Source organism: Pholcus phalangioides, unplaced genomic scaffold, assembly GCF_987345545.1.
Source record: "Pholcus phalangioides strain wild (caught in Gottingen) unplaced genomic scaffold, Ppha-v1.0 ptg000022l_1, whole genome shotgun sequence".
NCBI classification, from domain to species: Eukaryota; Metazoa; Arthropoda; class Arachnida; order Araneae; family Pholcidae; genus Pholcus; species Pholcus phalangioides.
The window spans coordinates 9,630,198-9,650,935 of NW_028301615.1; the positions used below are offsets into that span (position 1 = coordinate 9,630,198).

The 20,738-nt window shown below is 37.0% G+C and overlaps 1 protein-coding gene and 1 long non-coding RNA gene across 2 annotated transcripts in view; one reads left to right on the forward strand and one right to left on the reverse strand.

The window, feature by feature from the left end:
* Positions 1 to 20,738, reverse strand: part of LOC149069437 (uncharacterized) — a 529,602-nt gene that overhangs the window by 237,654 nt on the left and 271,210 nt on the right. The window lies entirely within an intron of this gene.
* Positions 12,717 to 20,738, forward strand: part of tun (N-terminal glutamine amidase tungus) — a 32,612-nt gene continuing 24,590 nt past the window's right edge. Inside the window, exon 1 of the mRNA XM_089249390.1 lies at positions 12,717 to 13,124. Coding sequence (XP_089105516.1) covers positions 13,009 to 13,124 — 116 coding nt within the window. The 5' untranslated portion in view covers positions 12,717 to 13,008. The remainder of the gene's footprint in view (positions 13,125 to 20,738) is intronic.

A 20,738-nucleotide genomic window follows, 5' to 3' on the forward strand; every position in this document is an offset into this window, starting at 1 on the left:
GGAATAATGAATGGCATCGGGCCCTACAGCTGAGTCAGGACTTCGCTGCAAGGCCGTCGTCATTTCACGAAGGGTGAACAATGAATTGTACCCTTCCGGTGTAAAAGACCGGAAGGTGTACGATGTACGTTCGGCTGATGATTTAATGGGATGAAACGATGGGGGATAATTCGCATCACTGGAAACAGCGGCGAAATGTGCGGCGATGGTATCCGCAATATCCCTCACATCGCTGATGATAGTGCCATTGGTGTTTAAAATGGTGAGTGGATGAGACTGATAATGACCATTGATTTTTCGGATTTTCGGATTTTTCGGACATTTGCTCCTCACTTGGGGTCACGTTCTTGGAGCTTCCCGCATTTACCGATAGGTAGCTTCGTTCGGATGGGATCAATCTAAATAGAAGGGGGGGGGGAGGGGGTCTGGGAGGTTTACAATACTCTTAGGTCAGGTTTTTTACTCCCAGACCACGTAGTCGGGAATGCGGGTTAGTTAATGATAATCACAACAGTACTGGCGGGGAATTACCCACCTCTGACTTGGATGGCTTCTCGATTGACACTAAATCACTGGGCAAATTAAAATGTGTGTTAATAAATGCCAGGAGCTTGGGTAATGAGAAAGATTTTTAGAAACTATCCCCAGTAGCACAACCATATAGTACAATATTTGGACCATATCGTTATATATCGAAATGTCAGAGGAATATCAGATGTCATAACTATGATATAGAACGATCTCGTCTTATATGGTGCAAATTATTTATGATGTTAATTGATCAAGTCTTTAATTGATGTTAATTGATCAATTTTTCAGCCGAATATGTATTTGATTTCATGTGAATAATCTCTACTTTGAAGGACAACAACTTGGGACAATAAATTATTTTAATATAGTTTGAAAAACATAGATTTATATCGTGCACGTGACAAAGATCTATATCAGATTCTCGATATAGACCTGATATAGATCTATCAAAGAAGACATAGCTCTATATCCTGAACATGCCATACATCTATATCGTGAACCTGACAAAGATATATATCAGATACACAATATGCTGATATATCACCATATTGTGTGCCTTTAAATAAAAATATTGCCTTCAAATAAAAATTTTGAGAAAATTTAAAGTCGAGCGTACAATTTTTTGTTTGAATTGAAATTAAAAACGTTTGAATGAATAATTTTTCATATGAAATTTTTATTTTAATAGGATTAATTTCGTCAATTTAAATCCTATTATCCTATTAATTTTAATAGGATAATCATTTCGTCAGTTATAATTGAATCGTTACTATGTATGTTTTACATCGTAGATGTTGGTATTTTAGGAGGAGCGAGAACTTATCCACCGTAACTTTAATTGCCACTTTATAATTGCAGATATTTTTTAATTAAAAAAATTGCTCTTGTTTTTGTTGTATGTGTGTTTTTCTTACAATTATTTATTTTTTTCCTTTGATGTTTTCATTTTCTACCATATTTTGAGAATTTTAACTTTTTTGTGTTGCATATTTTTTATTCTGTATTTTTTGTTTTATTAGCATAAATTAATAATTTTAAATAAATAATTGATATACTACACAATACATTAATTTGTTTCTAGTGTTTTTTGTATTATATATAATTTCCTTAATTATAATGCAATTTTTTCAATTATCTGCCTCAAAATGATAAATATGTCTCACAATTTCTATTTTGTAATTTTTGTGTATACATGAAAATGAATAAATTTTGTTGAAAATACAAGTAAAAAAAAGATTACTTGTAGATTAATGTTATAGTAACAATCAATAACCAGTACTCTAGTGGTGAGTTGGTAAGATATGGAATTAGAGATGGGAAGATTTCAGGATTACATGGGTTCAAACCCACCCATCTCCAGGTAATTACACTTTTTTTTTTATTTCTTCCGAAAGGACGCCATGTATCGTTCAAAATTTGAAGTATTTGAATATATCACATTCACGATATATATCTATTTATCTCCGACTATGCCTTTTTTAGCCAGAACGATATCGTGGCCCGATATATATATCTATATATTGGAAACTGAAATTTTACGATATAGATCTATATCTTTGTGCTACTTGGGATGATAGTTGTGGAGGGCTTGGTATCTTATAGCCATTACAGAATCTTGGGCAAAAGATGGGGATGAATCTTTCTTACACATCTCAGGATACGATACTTTTTTGAGAAATAGATCTGATAGGAAAGGGGGTGGAGTGTTGATATACGTGAAATCCTGTTTGAAGGCTAGAGAGTGTAACGTGCAGAGAAGTGATATTGAAACCATATGGGTTGAACTTGAGAACAAAAGACGTCATAAACTTATTGTTGGGGTTTGTTACAATCCACCGAATAGGGATCAAAACTACATCGCCAAATTGCATGATGAAATTTCCTACATGTGTAAGCGTAAGAGGATTCTCATACTAGGGGATTTCAACTACCTAGGTATTGATTGGGAGAACCTTTCATCTAGAGATCAGTATGAAAGAGACTTCCTTAAGTTGGTGCTCGAAAATGTTTTGTATCAGCATGTATCAAAAGCCACTAGGGGTACTGCTATTTTGGATTTAGTTCTTACTAGTTCTGAGGATCTAGTGGAGCATGTTTCGGTGGGGGGAAGAGTTTTCTTCCAGTGATCGTCGTATCGTCAGATTTCACTGTAACTTTTCCAAGGGTAAGGTTGATAACAAAAGACTGGTTCCTTGTTTCCGGAGAACTAACTTTGATGTTTTGAGAAGAAGGTTAGCGGAAGTTTTCAAAGACCGGTTGGAATCAGTAGGGGTGGTAAGTCAATGGGAAGAATTTAGTACGAAGCTGTCCTCTGTTTTGCATGCGTGTTTGTACATCACACCCTGTATGGTTCACGGATAGCGTGCGGAACCTTTATCTTGAAAAGAAAAGAGCATTCAGAGAGTATAAAAGTGGACGAGGTGACCTATCATTGTATACTGATAGAAGAAGACTGTTGAAGAAAGCGATAAGGGATAGTAAAAAGGAAGTTGACTCTAGGTTGGCAGATAACATTGGCTCTGACCCAAAATCATTTTTTCGATACGTCAATAATGGATGTAAGGGGACGGTTGGCCCCCTCTCGAAAGGAGGCTCTAGGGTAGAGAGCAATGTAGGCATGTGTAGTGCTTTCAATGACTTTCTCGCGTCGGTTTTTAATGGAGATAATGATATTCGATACACGGGTGTTGCATGGGGTAATAAAACCCTCAACGATATTCAAGTAGAAGACGTGGAGGTCCCAAATCTTCTAAGAAATATATGTGCAAGCAAAGCACCAGGACCAGCTGATATCTATCCCAGGGTTCTCAGGGAATGTGCTAATGAATTGTTGGGGCCAGTCGCACAGATATATAGGAGTAGTGTTGTTGAGGGTATCGTCCCGACAGATTGGAAACTGGATAACGTTGTTCCGATATTTAAGAAGGGTAGTGGAGAAGCGGTGTCAAATTATCGTCCAGTGAGTTTGACGAGCTCCCTCTCGAAAATTTTGGAAATTATCATTAAAAGGCAGTTTGTGAAGTGGATAGACGAGAATAATGTATTGTCGGATAATCAGCATAGGTTCAGGAAGGGGAAGTCGTGTGTAACTAACCTCCTTTGCTTCTATGATTACGTGACTAAGCCTTTGGGTAAGAGCAAAAATGTCGACGTTGCTTACCTTGATTTCCAGAAGACATTCGATCGGGTCCAACATGGCAAACTCTTGCAGCGTTTACACGAGATTGGAATATTGGGCAACTTGCTGAATTGGATAGAATCGTGGTTAAGAAATAGGTCGCAGCGAGTTATGGTGAACGGGGAATTCTCTGGTTTGACAGACGTCACAAGTGGAGTTCCTCAGGGAAGTGTCCTTGGTCCCATAGTTTTTTCACTTTTTATCGACAAACTCGATCAGGGTATCGATGGGATTACTAGCAAATTCGCAGATGATGTGAAGCTAATGGGGGTAATCGGGAATGAAAGCGATAGGGAGTTGCTCCAGACCAACTTAAACAGGATTGCAGCATGGGCAAATGAATGGAGCATGACGTTTAGCGTAGATAAGTGCATGGTCGCTAATTTTGGTTCGAATGAGCGACCATGCACTTATCTACGCTAAACGTCATACTCCATTCATTTATTACCATTCACCTTACGAGTTGAATGGTGTCACTATCTCGGATGCAACTAGGGTCACCGATTTGGGAATTCTCATTCTCACGAGCGACTTAGGTTTTCTGAACATTGTTCAGCGGTGGTCAAAAAAGCGAATAGAATGCTTGGTCTTATTTTCAAAAAGGTCTCTTCGCGTTCCCCTAAAGTCAGTCTTCCGCTTTTTCGAGTCTTAGTTCGTCCTGGACTGGAGTAGGCTGTAAGGTTTTGGAGACCATACCTACAGAGGGACATAGACTTGGTTGAAGGGGTGCAGAGAAGAGCTACGCGTGTCCTTATTGGCACACAGGGCTTGAGTTATGAAGAGAGACTTCATTTTTTTAATATGTTTACATTGGATGAACGCAGGTGTCGAGGAGATATGATCGAAGTGTTCAAAATTTTCAATGGGATGGATAGAATGGACCATGAACTTTTAGTACACCGCCAATCGACTGCTTTTACAAGGGGACACCAGTATCGATTAGTAAGGGACAATGCAAGGTTATGGTGTAGCAGGGAATTTTTCTCTAATAGGGTTGTTAATAAATGGAATAGCTTGCCCCCGGAGGTAGTAAATTGTAACACAATTGACACGTTTAAAAAGAAATACGATAAACATGTTGGGGTATATCGAGAAGCTATCCATTCTAAGAATAAGACAACCATAAGTATTCTTTATGGGCGTTGTATAATATTTTATCATGTGTATGTATTGTTTATAATTTGTGTTAATTGCATTTTGAATTGGATTGCTGTATTTTTTAAATATATGACAACCATATTTTTATGGGTATCTTTTTATCAGCCACCTCGTTGGGCATTTTGTCTGTTGTGGCGTTGTATTTGTATTTGTATTCAGATTGGGGAAATGATAATAATGATCGTAAATCTTATACTAGAAATTGTTTTGTACTAAGTGGAACTAATTTCATGGGAATCCCGTAATCAAAAGACTGTTGCTTCAACTGAAGCAGAATACATGGCACTCACAGAAGGAGTTAAGGAAGCCATTTATTTACAAAAAGTGGTTTCAGAGTTAGGAATGCATGATACATGTGAAACTAAAATATTTGTTGATAACCGTAGTTCCGTAAAGTTGGCTGAAAACTCTGTGTATCATAGTCGTACTAAATATATCGATATCCGACATCATTTTGTTAGAGAGGCTTTGAATGAAAATATTATATCATTAGAACATGTGTCAACGACTGAGATGGGAGGTGATATTTTAACCAAAGGTCTCTCACAATGTAAACATGTAAACTGTCTGAAATTGCTTGGTGTACGTAATGTTTCCGAAATATAATTTTTTGTAAGCAATCGAAATTTACATTCAGGGGAAGTGTTGATGTTATGGAATGCAATTTCCGTATTGAGCACAGCGCCCTCATGCGATATAAAACTAACAAACACCCACATATACACAGATGGCTCCAAAACCGATGAAGGCGTCGGGGCAGCCTATTGTGTATACACAAACAATACAGAAAAGCAAACGTGGCAAGCAGCGCTAGATAAAAACAATAGTAACTTCCAAGCAGAATTGTTAGCGATAGAAGCAGCTGCACAATACGCAACGGGAGCAGAACAGCGAGTTTTAATAATAACTGATAGCCGCTCCTCCCTTCAAGCACTTCTAGATCCAACAAATAGAAACACAATAGTACGTGAATTAAGGCGGCGTCTATTAAATAACCCAAACATTTTCCTAGGTTGGACCAAGGCCCATGTAGGTAATCTTCGAAACGAGAGAGCAGACTCTCTAGCCAAAGCTGCAATCAACTGTGACAGTAAACTTGATAACCCTTTCCCACTAACGCTCCTGAAGCGACAACTTAAACAAGCAACCCTCCAGAAATGGCAGCAAATTTGGGACCAAGGAACAACAGCTAGGAAAGTGCACGAAATTGTCCCTCGAGTCACATGCAACACACTAAACTGGAATAGGGAGGTGACTATCTTCATAACAGGACACGGCCCATTCCCTATATATCTACACGAACGGAAACGCCGCCGAACAGACAAATGTGCCTGCGGTATAGTGGGTACTCCTGTTCACTACGCAACAGAGTGCAAATTTACAAAACATCTACACATGTACAAATATTCCGAAAACAATAGAAAACAATGGTTCACTCAAATAATCAAAAACAAAAACACAGCAGCAAGGATTACAAGCCTTGTCAGATATATACACGCCAACGAAAAACAAGAAATCTGTCCACCAGATTTATAAAATAATGTTTTAAATGTTGTAAAAATAAGTGGGAGAAAAAACAGAAATGGATAAAAACAACAACAAAAATCATATCCACATGACTGCCACTACTAATACATGATATAGCATGCACTAACGGGACCCGAACAAGAATTTTTATGACATTCCCGTTACAATGATGTAAATGTGATAACCACAAGTGTCCTTCATGCCGCTATTCTAGCTAGGGTGCTAGGCGGAACGACACGAATGGTTTCATAATAACCATTACACATGTAGTTTATATTTTATATATATATATATATTTTTTTTTTTAATATAAATATAACCAGCCAGATCGAGTCAACCAAAACACCAAGACCGAAGCTGATCCTTAGCTAAGGCTCTCTCCAGACAATCCCCCATTTAAATCAAGCCCACATTGCTCACCAAAATAGGTTTAGGACGAGACGACTCGACCTGGCAGTTATATATATGTATATAAATGTGTGTATTTCTCTTTCCTCCATTCAAGTTGTCCATGCATTTCATGTCCACAACACACGTGCGAACTCATATTGTCGGATTCATGTTGCTCACCGAATAAGGTGCTAAGCGAGATGCCACGGGTGCTCCCTAATTGTATATATTCCCCCACACAATACTTCTATTTTGTATATTTTCATTAAATCCACCGGAGCGAGTGAGCTCAACCCAATAAAACTGATGCTGGCTTCTAGTCGCAAGTTATCAAACCCATTTGCTCACCAATAAGGTGTTAAGCGAGATGACTCGCTCATATGGGTGTATATATTTTTTATTTCACAATAAGATTCTCATTTCTCTTCCTTTTTGTATTCTGTGTATATAATATGGCAAGTGTAAGATAACAGATGATATGGCTGGTGGGGGGGGGGGGCTCAATTGCTTTTAAAACATACCTCCATCCTAATATGTGTACATTCATCTTAACTAAACCCCGAAACTTCTCCAACTCCTAATCCCACCTCGTCTGTAATCACCACAAAATTTGTTAATCGCGACAGTACCCAATTGTCCGGGGAAAATATGTTGTAAAAAAGTTTGTATGGTTTTTTTTTGACACTAAATAAAGTGTTCCAGACTCTGCCACGAAGCTGGGCTGGAAGAGATCTCGGCAACGGGATAAGTCCAGTGGCAAAGTTCTGGCGTTCATTCATTCATTCAGCGCCCTCATGCGGTGATGTGGAATATTTGTCAGTAGCTAACCGTACGTACGTTTGTATCTTTGTTATAATCCCGCTTTACTTTATTATGTGTAGTAAATGTTTATGTTATACATAATGTGTCTATGGATTCTTTCACCGACGTTCATAAGATATTGATTTGTTTATGCTTTGAAGAAGTTCTTTTATACGGGAAAATATATATAAATATGTCCTGAAGAGCCGCTGATGAATCATGAACTAGGCAAGGGAGCCGTGGTTGACAAAATTTTGTGAACCATTGGAATAGATTAAGAAAGTGTTCCACTGAGAGGGATTAACTTAGCAAAATACACTGAAGAGCCAAAAAAACTGGTTCACCTGCCTAATATCGTGTAGGGCCCCCGCTAGCACGCAGAAGTGCCGCAACACGACGTGGCATGGACTCGACTAATGTCTGAAGTTGTGCTGGAAGCAATTGACACCATGAATCCTGCAGGGCTGCCATAAATCCGTAGGAGTAAGGGGGGGGGGGGGTGGAGATCTCTTCTGAACAGCACGTTGCAAGGCATCCCAGATATGTTCAATAATGTTCATGTCTGGGGGTTTAAATGGCCAGCGGAAGTGTCTAAAGTCAGAAGAGTGTTCCTGGAGCCACTTTGTAGCATTTCTGGACGTGTGGGGTGTCGCATTGTCCTGCTGAAATTGTCCAAGTCCGTCGGAATGCACAATGGACATGAATGGGCGCAGGTGATCAGACAGGATGCTTATGTACCAGTCACCTGTCAGAGTCGTATCTAGACGTATCAGGGGTCCCATATCACGCCGATTGCACACGCCCCATACCATCACAGAGCCTCCACCAGCTTGAACAGTCCCCTGTTGACATGTAGGGTCCATGGATTCTTGAGGTTGTCTCCATACCCGTACACGTCCATCAGCTCGAAGCAATTGGAACCGAGACTCATCAGACCAGGCAACGTGTTTCCAGTCCTGAACAGTTCAATGTCGGTGTTGTCGGGCACAGGCGAGGCGTAAAGCTTTGTGTTGTGCAGTCATCAAGGGTACACGAGTCCGAAAGCCCATATCGATGATGTTTCGTTGAATGGTTCGCATGCTGACACTTGTTGATGGACCAGCGTTGAAATCTGCAGCAATTTGCGGAAGGGTTGCACGTCTGTCACGTTTAATGATTCTCGTCAGTCGTCGTTGGTCCCGTTCTTGCATGATCTTTTTCCGGGCGCAGCGATGTCGTAGATTTAATTTTTTATCGGATTCCCGATATTCACGGTACACTCGTGAAATGGTTGTACGTGAAAATCCAAATTTCATCGCTACCTCGGAGATGCCATGTCCCTTCTCTCGTGCGCCGACTATAACATCACGTTCAAACTCACTTGAATCTCGATAACCTGCCATTGTAGCAGCAGTAACCGATCTAACAATTACGCCAGACACTTGTTGTGTTATATAGGTGTTGCCGACCGCAGCGCCGCACTATGATTGGTTCCATATCTCTTTATTTGCATACGCATGCCTGTACCAGTTTTTTGGCTCTTCAGTTTATTTGGGCTTGCCATTGCTAAAATAAGAAGGCGAGATATCTTGTCAATGCCACTCAAAGGGTTGAGATCCGTCTGAAATCAGCGACTACCGTTGTGGAATTGAGATTCTATGATGCTCATTTTATTTTCATACTTAATGGACATATAGAGAAAGTCCCTTGGACCTGAAATGACTTGTAAACAGAAAGAGCTACAGCAATGCAACTCCTTACAAGAAAAGGGTCTCACGGATATGTGTTCAAAAATTTTAATTTTAAAAAAAAAAAAGCGCTTTCAGTGAAATATTTGAGCCATGTTCAAATGGTGATTGGTATAATTGGTATTGCTCAGCAATACCATTCAAATGATTGGTATTGCTTTAGCAACACCAGCAGATATGTTCCGGCGTCCCTGAGCAGGTTTCTACAGCGCGTGCAGAGTGAAAACGCTGATTGGTCGAGACACCTGAATTTCGTGTTTTTAACCAACCAGCATTTTCACGCTGCACACAGCGCAGAAATTCTACTCCTAGGAAAACCTGGCTTAAACGCAATGTGCTGTAATTTGGAAAGAAAATCTAGATTTTGTTTTGTGGGGGTAGGAGGGGGTAAACCACAACAGTTATAAAAACCCTCGCTAGATGGTACTTTTGATCAACTCTTCGAAAGAGCTGCAGTTCATTTCGATGAACGAGCTGTTCAGAGCCGCTCACAGAAAAGAACCGTTTTGCCCATCTCTTAATGTCAACGAACATCGAGCTTATATTACTGGAGATGAGCATCCCATGGAGGAATGAATAACAGGAGGTGACGCGACCAGCGCCTCCGTTGAGAAAGCATGGGGAATCTGGGTTGCCAGATGTAGCCAGTGATCGATCTATTAAAGGGACCAAGTAAGCCCAAACAAACCGTGGCTTCCCATGCTTTCCTATGAGAAACATCCCCGTTTTTAAAAATCATTTAAAAATTTACTATTCACTTTAGGAACTCGATTTTTTTCCCTCAAATTCTGTGGATATATTTATACAATTGAACGAGAGCTTTTACAATTTTAGTTCGAATATTAACTTCAACAACATGGAACCTTTTGCAAAAATAACCAAAATTTACCCATATCTTGTGCCCTAAAATTCCTTCTCGGCATTTTAATTTTAAAAAAATTATGCCAAAGCATGTAATACCTCAATGCTGAGAGTGACACAATGTTTAAAGACACTTGAACAAGCGGTGTTTGAAAAAATCTGACTTTTTTTTTTGCGAAAAACATTATATATGCAAAACATTAGCATATATAATGCCTTTCAGCTGTTTATATTAAAATATTGTAGAAATACTTCCAGTCTAGGTAGAACAACAACAACAATTTTAGATTTCAAATTCAATTCGAAACTGTTTTTTTTTTCAAGTTTTCGTACACATGCCACTTTAAAAGCAAAGTAATAGGTACAAAATGAAGAGGGGGGGGGGGAAACAGCCCAAGTGATTATTTTCCTAAATACTATAGGCCAGTAAGATTTTTTTTATTTTTAATATTTTTTTTCTCAATACTACATCTACATAGCGGAAGGTTCGGATGGGCGGCATATATTTCAATCATACGTATTCAAGAATATGAGAGTGGAACGGAAGAAAGGTGGCGAAATTTGTACAGTCTACAGGCAGCAAAACCATAAATACACAGTGGTGGAGGACGCTCGAGCACTTCCAGTACTTTGAGGCACGGGCACGGAGGTGGCAAAATGCTGTTTGTCCCGGGTGGCAAAAATCCTTGCTACGACCCTGTCAGAAAGTGCTCGAGCATCTCAGAATTGATTCAGAAATCAAAATTCCTCATGTAAAGCTTAAGACGAGCGCCCACGGGCCTCAAACACTTTCGAAATGTCCCGGATCTATGATAATGATGAACGAAACAAAAAGGAAAAATAAACAGTTAAAAGAAAAAATTATGAAAATTGCATTTTATTGGAGCTTCATATTATTTTAATTAATCATATTTCCATAGACATTAATGTGATGCATCAAATTTTTAAAATAAATTGAAGGCACTGAACTAAAAACCTTATGACGAGTTGAGAGTGAAAAATGATCTTCCCCTTTCAAAAATAAATTAAAAATATAAAAACCCCTTATACAAGGATAAAATTTTATCTTTCCCCATTATTGGATCATGTAGATTACCTGAAGAGGCATTAAACAGTCATGGTGCTTAAATTTATTTAGATATTAATATTTTAAGAGAATTCGATCCGGGAAAACACATGTTAAGTATAGGGAAAAGAGCGGTTTGTTTGGGCTTACTTGTCAGTCCATAGGGTTGCCACAACGGCTTCAATTTTCCTGCCTGATGTCACCTCCTGTTATTCTTTCCTCCATGGGAGCATCCAGCCACCGCCGCGACGTCGTCTACATCTAATGCAAGGATACCACGTGACTCGGTGTAAAGAAACACGATCCCCCATAGAGATCAATGTTAAAATTGCCGATTTTATCATAGAAATGCGGAAATTTCGTAGGGTTTTCCGCCACATCAATAATTTTAAAAATTGAATTGAATTTTTGATTTTAGAAATATTGAGTTCGCTTAGAGATACGAAGCCCAGGAAACTAAATATAAAATAATGAGCCAGACCCACTTTTAAGGTGGATATCCATACAATAACATTAATAACATTAATTTCAGCTTTTTATTTATATCTTCTCACGCACGAAAATTAATGTCTCCATATTGTCTTATATTATCCACTTGCATAAATCCATATAGTTTAGGATGTTTTGAAATTAATTATGGGCCCATATAAATTAATTGAAGAAATTCTGCAGCTTTAATCAAGCATTTCTTGAAGCAAAAACAGGCCGAGATGGATAACTTGAAAAAACCTTCGAAATTTTAACTAAAGATAATTTTAGCATTAATGAAAGATAATTCTAAAATTAATGAAAGAGATAATTCCAGAATTAATGAAAGAGATAATTCCAGAATTAATGAAAGAGATAATTCCAGAATTAATGAAAGAGATAATTCCAGAATTAATGAAAGAGATAATTCCAGAATTAATGAAAGAGATAATTCCAGAATTAATGAAAGAGATAATTCCAGAATTAATGAAAGAGATAATTCCAAAATGAATGCAAGTGATAATTTCATAATGGATGAATTCATCCATTCTGAGAAAATTTTGTCGATTTTTTGGTGCGAATTTCAATTACTGTAATAACTTAACGAGCGAAAAATTGTTGCCTTTTCCTTAACCAACCTTTGCATCACATTACCCGTCTTTTTTTTGGAATTGATATCTTTTACTGCCTTAACCAATCCACCTACACCAGGGCCGTAGCACACCTTCTCGGGGTCCCGGGGCAGATATTTTCTTGCTTCCCACCTGAAAAAAGGAAAAAAAAATACAAAATAAGTATTTATTTTTTATGATTAGCCCATTCGGTTAGAGGCCCCGGTTGCCCCAGCCTAGTTACGACTCTGAACTATATCCAAAGCATCATTTGTAGAAATCATGTTAGAAAATTTTGAACTTTAGAGCACTTGCGCTGCAAAAATCCGAACTGATTGACAGACGCGAAGAAAGAGATCGAAGAATGAAAATATCCCCACAGATCACCTAGAAGCGGTTCCAGAGACTTCGCCTGCACAGGTATAACTCAGTAGTGTGGATGTACCAAACAGTTCAAGGCATAACTGAACATGTGTAGGGGCCTTTACCATCACTGGTCTCATGTATTTGGATGTGTGAAATATAGCCAGTCTTCTTGTAAATGGCTGAACATTCCGCTTTCGACTGCATAAGTTATGGTCAACCCAATGAAATACACGAACAGGTTGCGATTGTCACAGCCGTGAATGTTTACTCTGTCGCAACATTAGTCTTCCTGAATGTTGGTTGGTCGGCAATCAGCGCAGTGAAATGTTCAATTTCCTGTTGTCAAAAAAAACCGATTCGAGGCGTTTTGTCGAAATGAGCACTCTCAGCAAACTGAATCTACCACCTCCAGGCGAAAGCGTTTACACATCTTGCTTCTGGTAATTCGTCTGTTTACCTCATTTATCAATGGCCCGTTAAATGAAAAAGAAATTTTAAGTTACCGAAACAGTCTCCACTCGATAAGTAATTAAGTTGATGCTCATTGGATAATTTTTTTGGAGGTCAAGCGCATGTTCAAAGGGAGGGAGAGGTTTTTTAAGCTTATAGCTATCTCCCACACTTAATAATGTACCGAATTCATAAGAAATTTCACACGGGAAAAATACGTCAGGGCCTTAACTAGGATTTTCGCCGCCCCCACAACTTCAAAATTCGATCATTTTATAATTATGATCTTTGTTCCCATGTAAGTTGCTCCGCCCCCTCTACAAAGGTGGAGACAGACTCCTGGGGGAGCAAGATGATGTCAATTCCTCATCATACATATACATTCATATACACATTAGTTGGTAGGCTCCCCATATGATTTTTTTGGAGGCCATGCATAGGCGGCGATAGACTTGGAAGTCTGGGGGGGGGGCACAGTGATGATGTCAATTTGTATATACATATATGCATTAAATCAGTCAACTCCACCTTTGACACTGGGGGCAATGACCTCACGCCCCCTGTATCTCTGCCCATGCCCCGAATGTGAGAAACTTCTGGGTGTTTGTAAGAAATTCTAAGGGTTCATTAAATATAACAATTATGTGAAATTTTATTTTTTCAAAATTTAATGCAGTGCTTTCCTTAACGTTAAATACTTAAGTACAAATTTTTACCAATAGATGGCAGCAAATTCGTTTTGAATAAGGGAAATATTCCAAACCCATCCAGTTTTGAATATAGTATGATAAATCCTCCACACCATCACCTGATTTTTTAGAATCTTTAATTTTTTTAACTCCTGGGAGGACGTTGACAGAATAATCCCTAGCTTCCACTATTTCCAACATCGATTGGTTTTTAGTTTGTTTTTTAAGGTATTTTTCATTTTTGTAGTTCAACAAACATTCATGGTAAAGATATTTTCAACAAACTTGAAAGTTGTGTCATCCGGCCACTATCCATCCTATATTTTTGTAGAATTTTAGCTGAACTGAAGGAGACGACGGAACATAAACAGGTTCACTCTTAAGATCAAACTTTCCCCCCCCCCCTCCAAGAGAGCAAAAAGAAACCTCCAAGAGTGACAGGCTATGTACACTAGCGCATGTGCATAGGTCTCAGCAGAAAAAATCTGGTTTATTTCACTAAATTACTTAATCACCTACCACTTACCAACTAAATGATGTGTAAATGGTCCTTGTCGTCTGCATACATTTTAAACTATTTGACAATTTTAAATTTAGTTTCCTACTTAATCACTTAATGCATGTGAACAACTGGTTCATAAACTGAGCATCATGACCAAAGCCATAGCCGGAGAAAGGGGGTGGAAGGGGAGAAGTTGCCTCCCCCACGTCTTAAAATAATCAATATACATGAGGATGAACTGATATCCATGGTTAACACTAGAAAGACAGGTCAGGAAACTATAGGCTAACTATTGGGTTTAGTCAAAAACAGTCTGTGTTCAATACAGACCCTGATTGCAAGATTAAAACTCGGTTAGTATTCAAAAAATTACTAATATAAATGACAGTATGAAATGTACAACCTGAGATAAAACAAGATATTCTGGTAAGAAAAACTGAAGGTAACATACTAAGAAAACACTATATACGTTACAGTGAGACAAACAAAAAAAGCTCAGTTGATTCAAATGCTGCACTCTTCAACATAAAAGCCTATTATTACTAGTGACCTCTGGGGTGACTTGATTTTCAGACAACGACAATACAGGATAGTAGTAAAAAAAAGGCACTGAAGGAAATAATAATAGCTGAGAGAAAAAAAAATGACAACAGAAGATAATGATGACCAGGAAGAAAAGAGCCAATGGACTAGAAAGAAAATCATCAAAAGTTGCCAAAGAAGCAAGGGATACAGCTGTTTCCACAAGTTGAGTGATTGAATGGCTAACTAAATTTTAAGTCTTGAAGTGCTCAAAAAACTGTCCCAACATAAGTAATTAAGTAGTGAATGCTCATTAGATAATATGAGGCCATGCCCACTGGCACATCCCATAGTCTTAATTGAAAAAAATAGACTGGCTCTTCTATTGAACTTATTCACTTATCAACTAAACGTGTGTAAACGGTTCTTTACAGCTACATACATTTTAGTGCTTGATGACTTAAATATAATTGACTTGATCACTTAATTCACATAAATGGGCCTTTAGTGGATGTGGATAATATTAATATAAATCTTGGAAAATATGGAAGAAATAATGAAATTCTTCGAGAAAAATTATATGACATAGTGAAATGCCTATATAACAATACTCAAGAGACCATCGTTTTGTGGACTTATCATTAAAAAAATAGAATATATATTAACACTATGAAGTATGTTGGGGCAGACAATAATGTCATTTTATAGGCGATTACTGTTATAGAGGTTATTTTCTGTAATGAAGGTATCGGTAAATTGAAAAACTGCACCTTACTCTTGATACATTTTAATTTCAACAGCTATGCTGCAATGGTTTTGAAGCAAAATCACGTTTTTATATCATTTGTAGCAGACATTTCGATGCATTTTACAAAAACAAAATTATATTCTTTGCTATTTACTGAGTTTCTCTAACATATTCCTCCAGGCTCAATTTAGTTGATACAAAAGCAACAAAAGTAGCTTATGCTTGTAAAAACGAAATGATGTGATAATACTGTTTTTATACCAGCACATTCACTCTAAAACAAATTAACAGATAAACCTCTTTTTCGTTCAAACTGATACGCTGATGACACTGCAATAACCATAGCAGCAGAAAATTATGTTTTGAAAAACCATGCAGAAGCAGATCTATATAAAATAAATATCTGGCTAAATAGAGTAATAAACTGGTCTCTTGAATCTTAATAAGGGTGGTGACTACAGATTTAATTTAGAACTTATAATGAATAATTTAAGGAAAACCATCAATATATATATAATATCTAATCAATATTCTTATTCTTCAAATATTAATTATAATGCTGATTATAGATATGACATACATAAACTTCTTTTATATCGAATTTTACTGTTTCTAAAAAAAAAAACCTAGGTGGTTCACTTTGCGACACAACTTTCAAAAAAGCAAGACAATATGGAATTCAATATATCATAAAACCTAAAAAGACACTCATTCAGAAACAATTTTTATATTTAGCACCAAGATTTTATAACACATTAAGCAATGATATAAAATTTGAAAGAAACATAAACCGCTTTAAAAAATTGCTTTAAAAACTGCTTATAGATTATATTAACTCCTTATAATTTAATTCTAAAATTTTTTTAACCTAAACTCAAAATTCTAAAAAAGCATCAATATATGCCAAGTGTTTGAACAAGTTTGTTTTGTCTCTCTTACACTTCTATGTAAAGAAAAGAAAGAAAAAAGCAAGAAACACACACCCCATTGGATAAAAATATTAACCATACCTTGTACTGTACTTATTGTTTGATCAACTTGTATCATTTATGTACAACCTCTGACAATAAAGTTCGGTGAATGAAGTCAGAACGGACGATCTGGTAACACTGGTGAAGCAAAACACTGCACATGCGTAGTGGCAGGTGTTGACAATCTGCCGCCACCGTTGTTCAGTTGAGCGTCGTTTGTGTTCCGTGAAAGACTTGTTTTACAAAGTGCTTGTTTAGTGCGTTGGTTCTTAACTGAGAACAGGAAAATGAACGAACAAAAGATCAATTTAAAGTTTTGTTTTAAGCTTGGCAAGACACCGAAAGAAACTCACGCGATGCTGGTATGTGTTTATGAAGATCAAGCACTGTCCATGAAGTGTGTGTATGAGTGGTTCGTCCGTTTTAGAGAAGGCTGGGAAAGTGTTTCTGACAACCCCCGTAGCGGAAGACCGGCAACCTCCGTCAGTGACGAAAACATTGAGAAAGTGATGAAAATGATCACGAAAGATCGTTGATTAACTGTGCGCATGATAGCTGATGAACTGCAGATTAACAGTGAATCCGTGTGACAAATCGTTACCCAGAATTTAGGGATGCGAAAGGCATGTTGTCCTCTTGTGCCACATCACTTGACTGACGATCAAAAGCAGGCACGTTTACAGGCTTCACAGGATTTTGTTGAAACAGCGGATGCAACACCAAATTTCTTGAACTGTATTGTCACTGAGGATGAGTCCTGGTGTCTCAGGTACGACCCTGAAACGAAACGGCAAAGCATGGAATGGCATTCTCCTGCATCACCTCGTCGGAAAAAAGTCAGAGCAGAAAAATCACGCATCAAAACGATGCTAATCACTGTTTTTGATAGTCAAAACATTATCCACAAAGAATTTCTACCTGAGGGAACGACGATAAATGCTGCAAGGTACATTGAAATTTTTACCCATTTCATGAAACGTCTACGCAATGTACGACCTCAGTACGCACAACAAGGTTCATGGTTTCTTGTTCACGACAATGCTCGCCCTCACACAGCCAGTATTGTCAAACAGTTCCTGGCAAAAAAGGGGGTCGTGCAAATTGAACATCCGCCATACTTGCCAGATCTCAATCCTCCAGACTTCTTCCTATTCCCATGACTCAAACTCGCTTTGAAAGAAAAGAGATTTGACGATATTCCTGACATCCAACGAAACGTGACGAGCCTTTTGAACTCCATCCCAAAAGAAGACTTCTTGCAAAGTTTCCAAAGTTTCAATACATGTATAGGAGATCTCAGCGGTGCATAGTAATGGGAGGTGACTATTTCAAAGAACAGTAAGGTAACTTTTGTTAACATTTCATCTACGTTAATGTTACAGGACTATTCACCAAACTTTATTGTCAGAGGTTGTATATTTATAATGCTGAGTATAGTGTTCAGTAGCATGTGTTTGCCAACATTGAAATTATTTGTAGTTCGACCCTGGACAGATCACATAGATGACTCTTGGGTCATCAATGATGGTCATCTTGGATGATCACATAGACTCTTGGGTCTAATATGGATATATGCATTGATTTTCTCCCCTTCCCATTGTGTTTGTTTTCTCTTTATTCGTGTTTTATTCCCCTCCCCCGTTTTGTATATTTTGTGTCAATAAATTCTAATTCTAAAAAACCCTCAAATATTTTCAATTTGAAAATTCTCATTTGATAGCATGTAAATGAGCATAAATTGCACACTAAGTTTAAAGTGACTATGTTATAAAAATAATAAATACTTAATATGATAAAATGGTTTTCTACTCTCTACAAAATTATTTTAAACAAAATATAAGTGTATTTTTTCTTGCAAAATATACAATTTGAATAGAGCATAACATAAAAGCTGAAGGAAAAGCTATGGAACTATTTGATATTCTTCAATTCAAGATGATTCTTGACCTTCCAAATTTCTTCAACTGCTGATATATGTGTATTAATATATACTAACGCTTAGAAATTCTAAGTTTTTATATTTTTGACATTATCAGCCAATCAGAATCAGGCTAATGTGACGTTATAGAAACATCACCGTATGTGTAAAGTGTACCTCCTGCTGATACGTTTGGCAACTTATCGCCAAACACCAGCGTTTATTAACGATTTCGCTTTTATTTTGTCATTACGTCTCGTTTGCTCACACTATAATATTACAATGATATAATTTAACAATACTATAACGATCATAATAATAATGATGTATATTATATAATAATAATTATATTGACATGCAATAAATACAGTGGCTTGCCGAAACACAATTTCTATGTTTGGTTTTCTAATGAATCTATTAGCATTATGAATCAATAAATGATAGCAGGGCCCACCTTCGCTGGGCGCTCGCTTCGCGAGCCGTTACTATTGTCAATTTGATGCAACTGAACCACATTTGGATTAAATCAGAAAAAAAATGAAAACATTTTTTAGTGATTCAATAAACGATAACTTATTATACGGGGATGTCCCCCCCCCCCATTGTATCGCCAAGTTCGCTGTTTGGGAACACCCCCCCCCCCCACTCATTCCCGTGCATCTGACAATTGGTGGTGAATTATAATATAATAAATCATATTTATCCCGTGCAACGGTTAAAAGAAAAAAATTAAATGTAATAAGAAATTAAACTTTTCAAACGAAGATGTTAGAAAAAAAAATTGGATGACTACGAAGGGACTCAAACTCATAACCTTCGTTTGAGCGCCCCGTGAACTTCCCACTGCATCAACCCTGGTTGCCGAACTGAAGTTAAATTTAGAATATCCATTATTAAATGTCGCTATGGAATATGGTGGCGCCAAATGGATCAAAAGCTACGGTAGCCTCGCGGGCTACTGTGACGTTTCTATGACGTCACAGTTGCTTAACTCTGATTGGCTGGTAATGTCAAGATCATCAGAATTTCTAAGCGCTACATTAATATATAACACTACCTGCTGTATTCTTTTCATAGCAGATAGGGTGTTTAAAAGTTTTTATTCCATATATGTAATGTTGATTTTCTGTTATTAAATTATCTAGATAATCACTGATACTTAAAATAATACCTTTTTTGTGCATATAACAGATGCTGCTGGAGAACTTTCAATATGGAATAAAATTTTGGGCAGATCAGAAAATTTAAAATATAAAAATAGATATTTTATATTCAGTAATTATGTCATAATCAAAAATCTTTAACTTTAATCTGCATAAAAATAAGTTTTTTTTCTAAAACATATCTATCAGGTGAAAACTGACACATTGACAATAAATTTTTGACTGTTTTAATACACGTAAGTAAATAAGTTTTTGTTGGTTTCTGAAAGCCAAAAAACCTAACCCTGATGCCCTATCACACATATTTTGAATAGACAGCTCTATTTCACTTGGTAAATTGAATGTGGGTAATTAGTAGTTTAGCTAAAACTACTAATAGACTAGACTTTTTGTAGACTCTTTTGTATGCCAAAAAATTCAAAATTATTAATATTTCGTTTTAATTATTGTAATAAAATAGTATTTAAAAAAAAAAAATTCAAAAAATAAGTTTTTCATCATGTTATCAATCTATTGTGTTCAAAATATTATTCAAAAACATTCATTTAGGTTTTTACTGTTTTGATAATTTAAACCAGTTTCAAAAACTCAACCCTGGTTTGTAGGATTGTTGCTCTCTGTGACGATACTTTTTTAACGGGAAGATCGACTTACATTCTTTCCTCAAAGTTCGGAAAAAAACCACAAAAAACCACTTCAGCCCCAACCAATAATATTGAGAGCCCAGATGCACAACAGATTTGTAAGTGCAGATGAACAATTTCATTGCCATTGATCAGTATTTTTAAAAAATGAAGGTGGAGGGAGGGAAAGTTTTTTTATGCATACCACACTTAAAATTGCATTTGATCCTCCCAGTGAGAAATTTATTTTTAAAATTTGTCTCATATCCCAAAACTTTGACTTAAAGGAGGAAAACTTTTACTTAATAAAAAATTCTAACACCAAAATAATATTGAAGGTTTTGGAGCAGAGAAACAGGTATTCGAGTTATTGGAATTGAACTTATTGAGAATTGACTGCATCACTTTTTTTAAATTATTAATTCATTCATATAACACATATTAATGGGCCTTCTGAAAAAGGACACG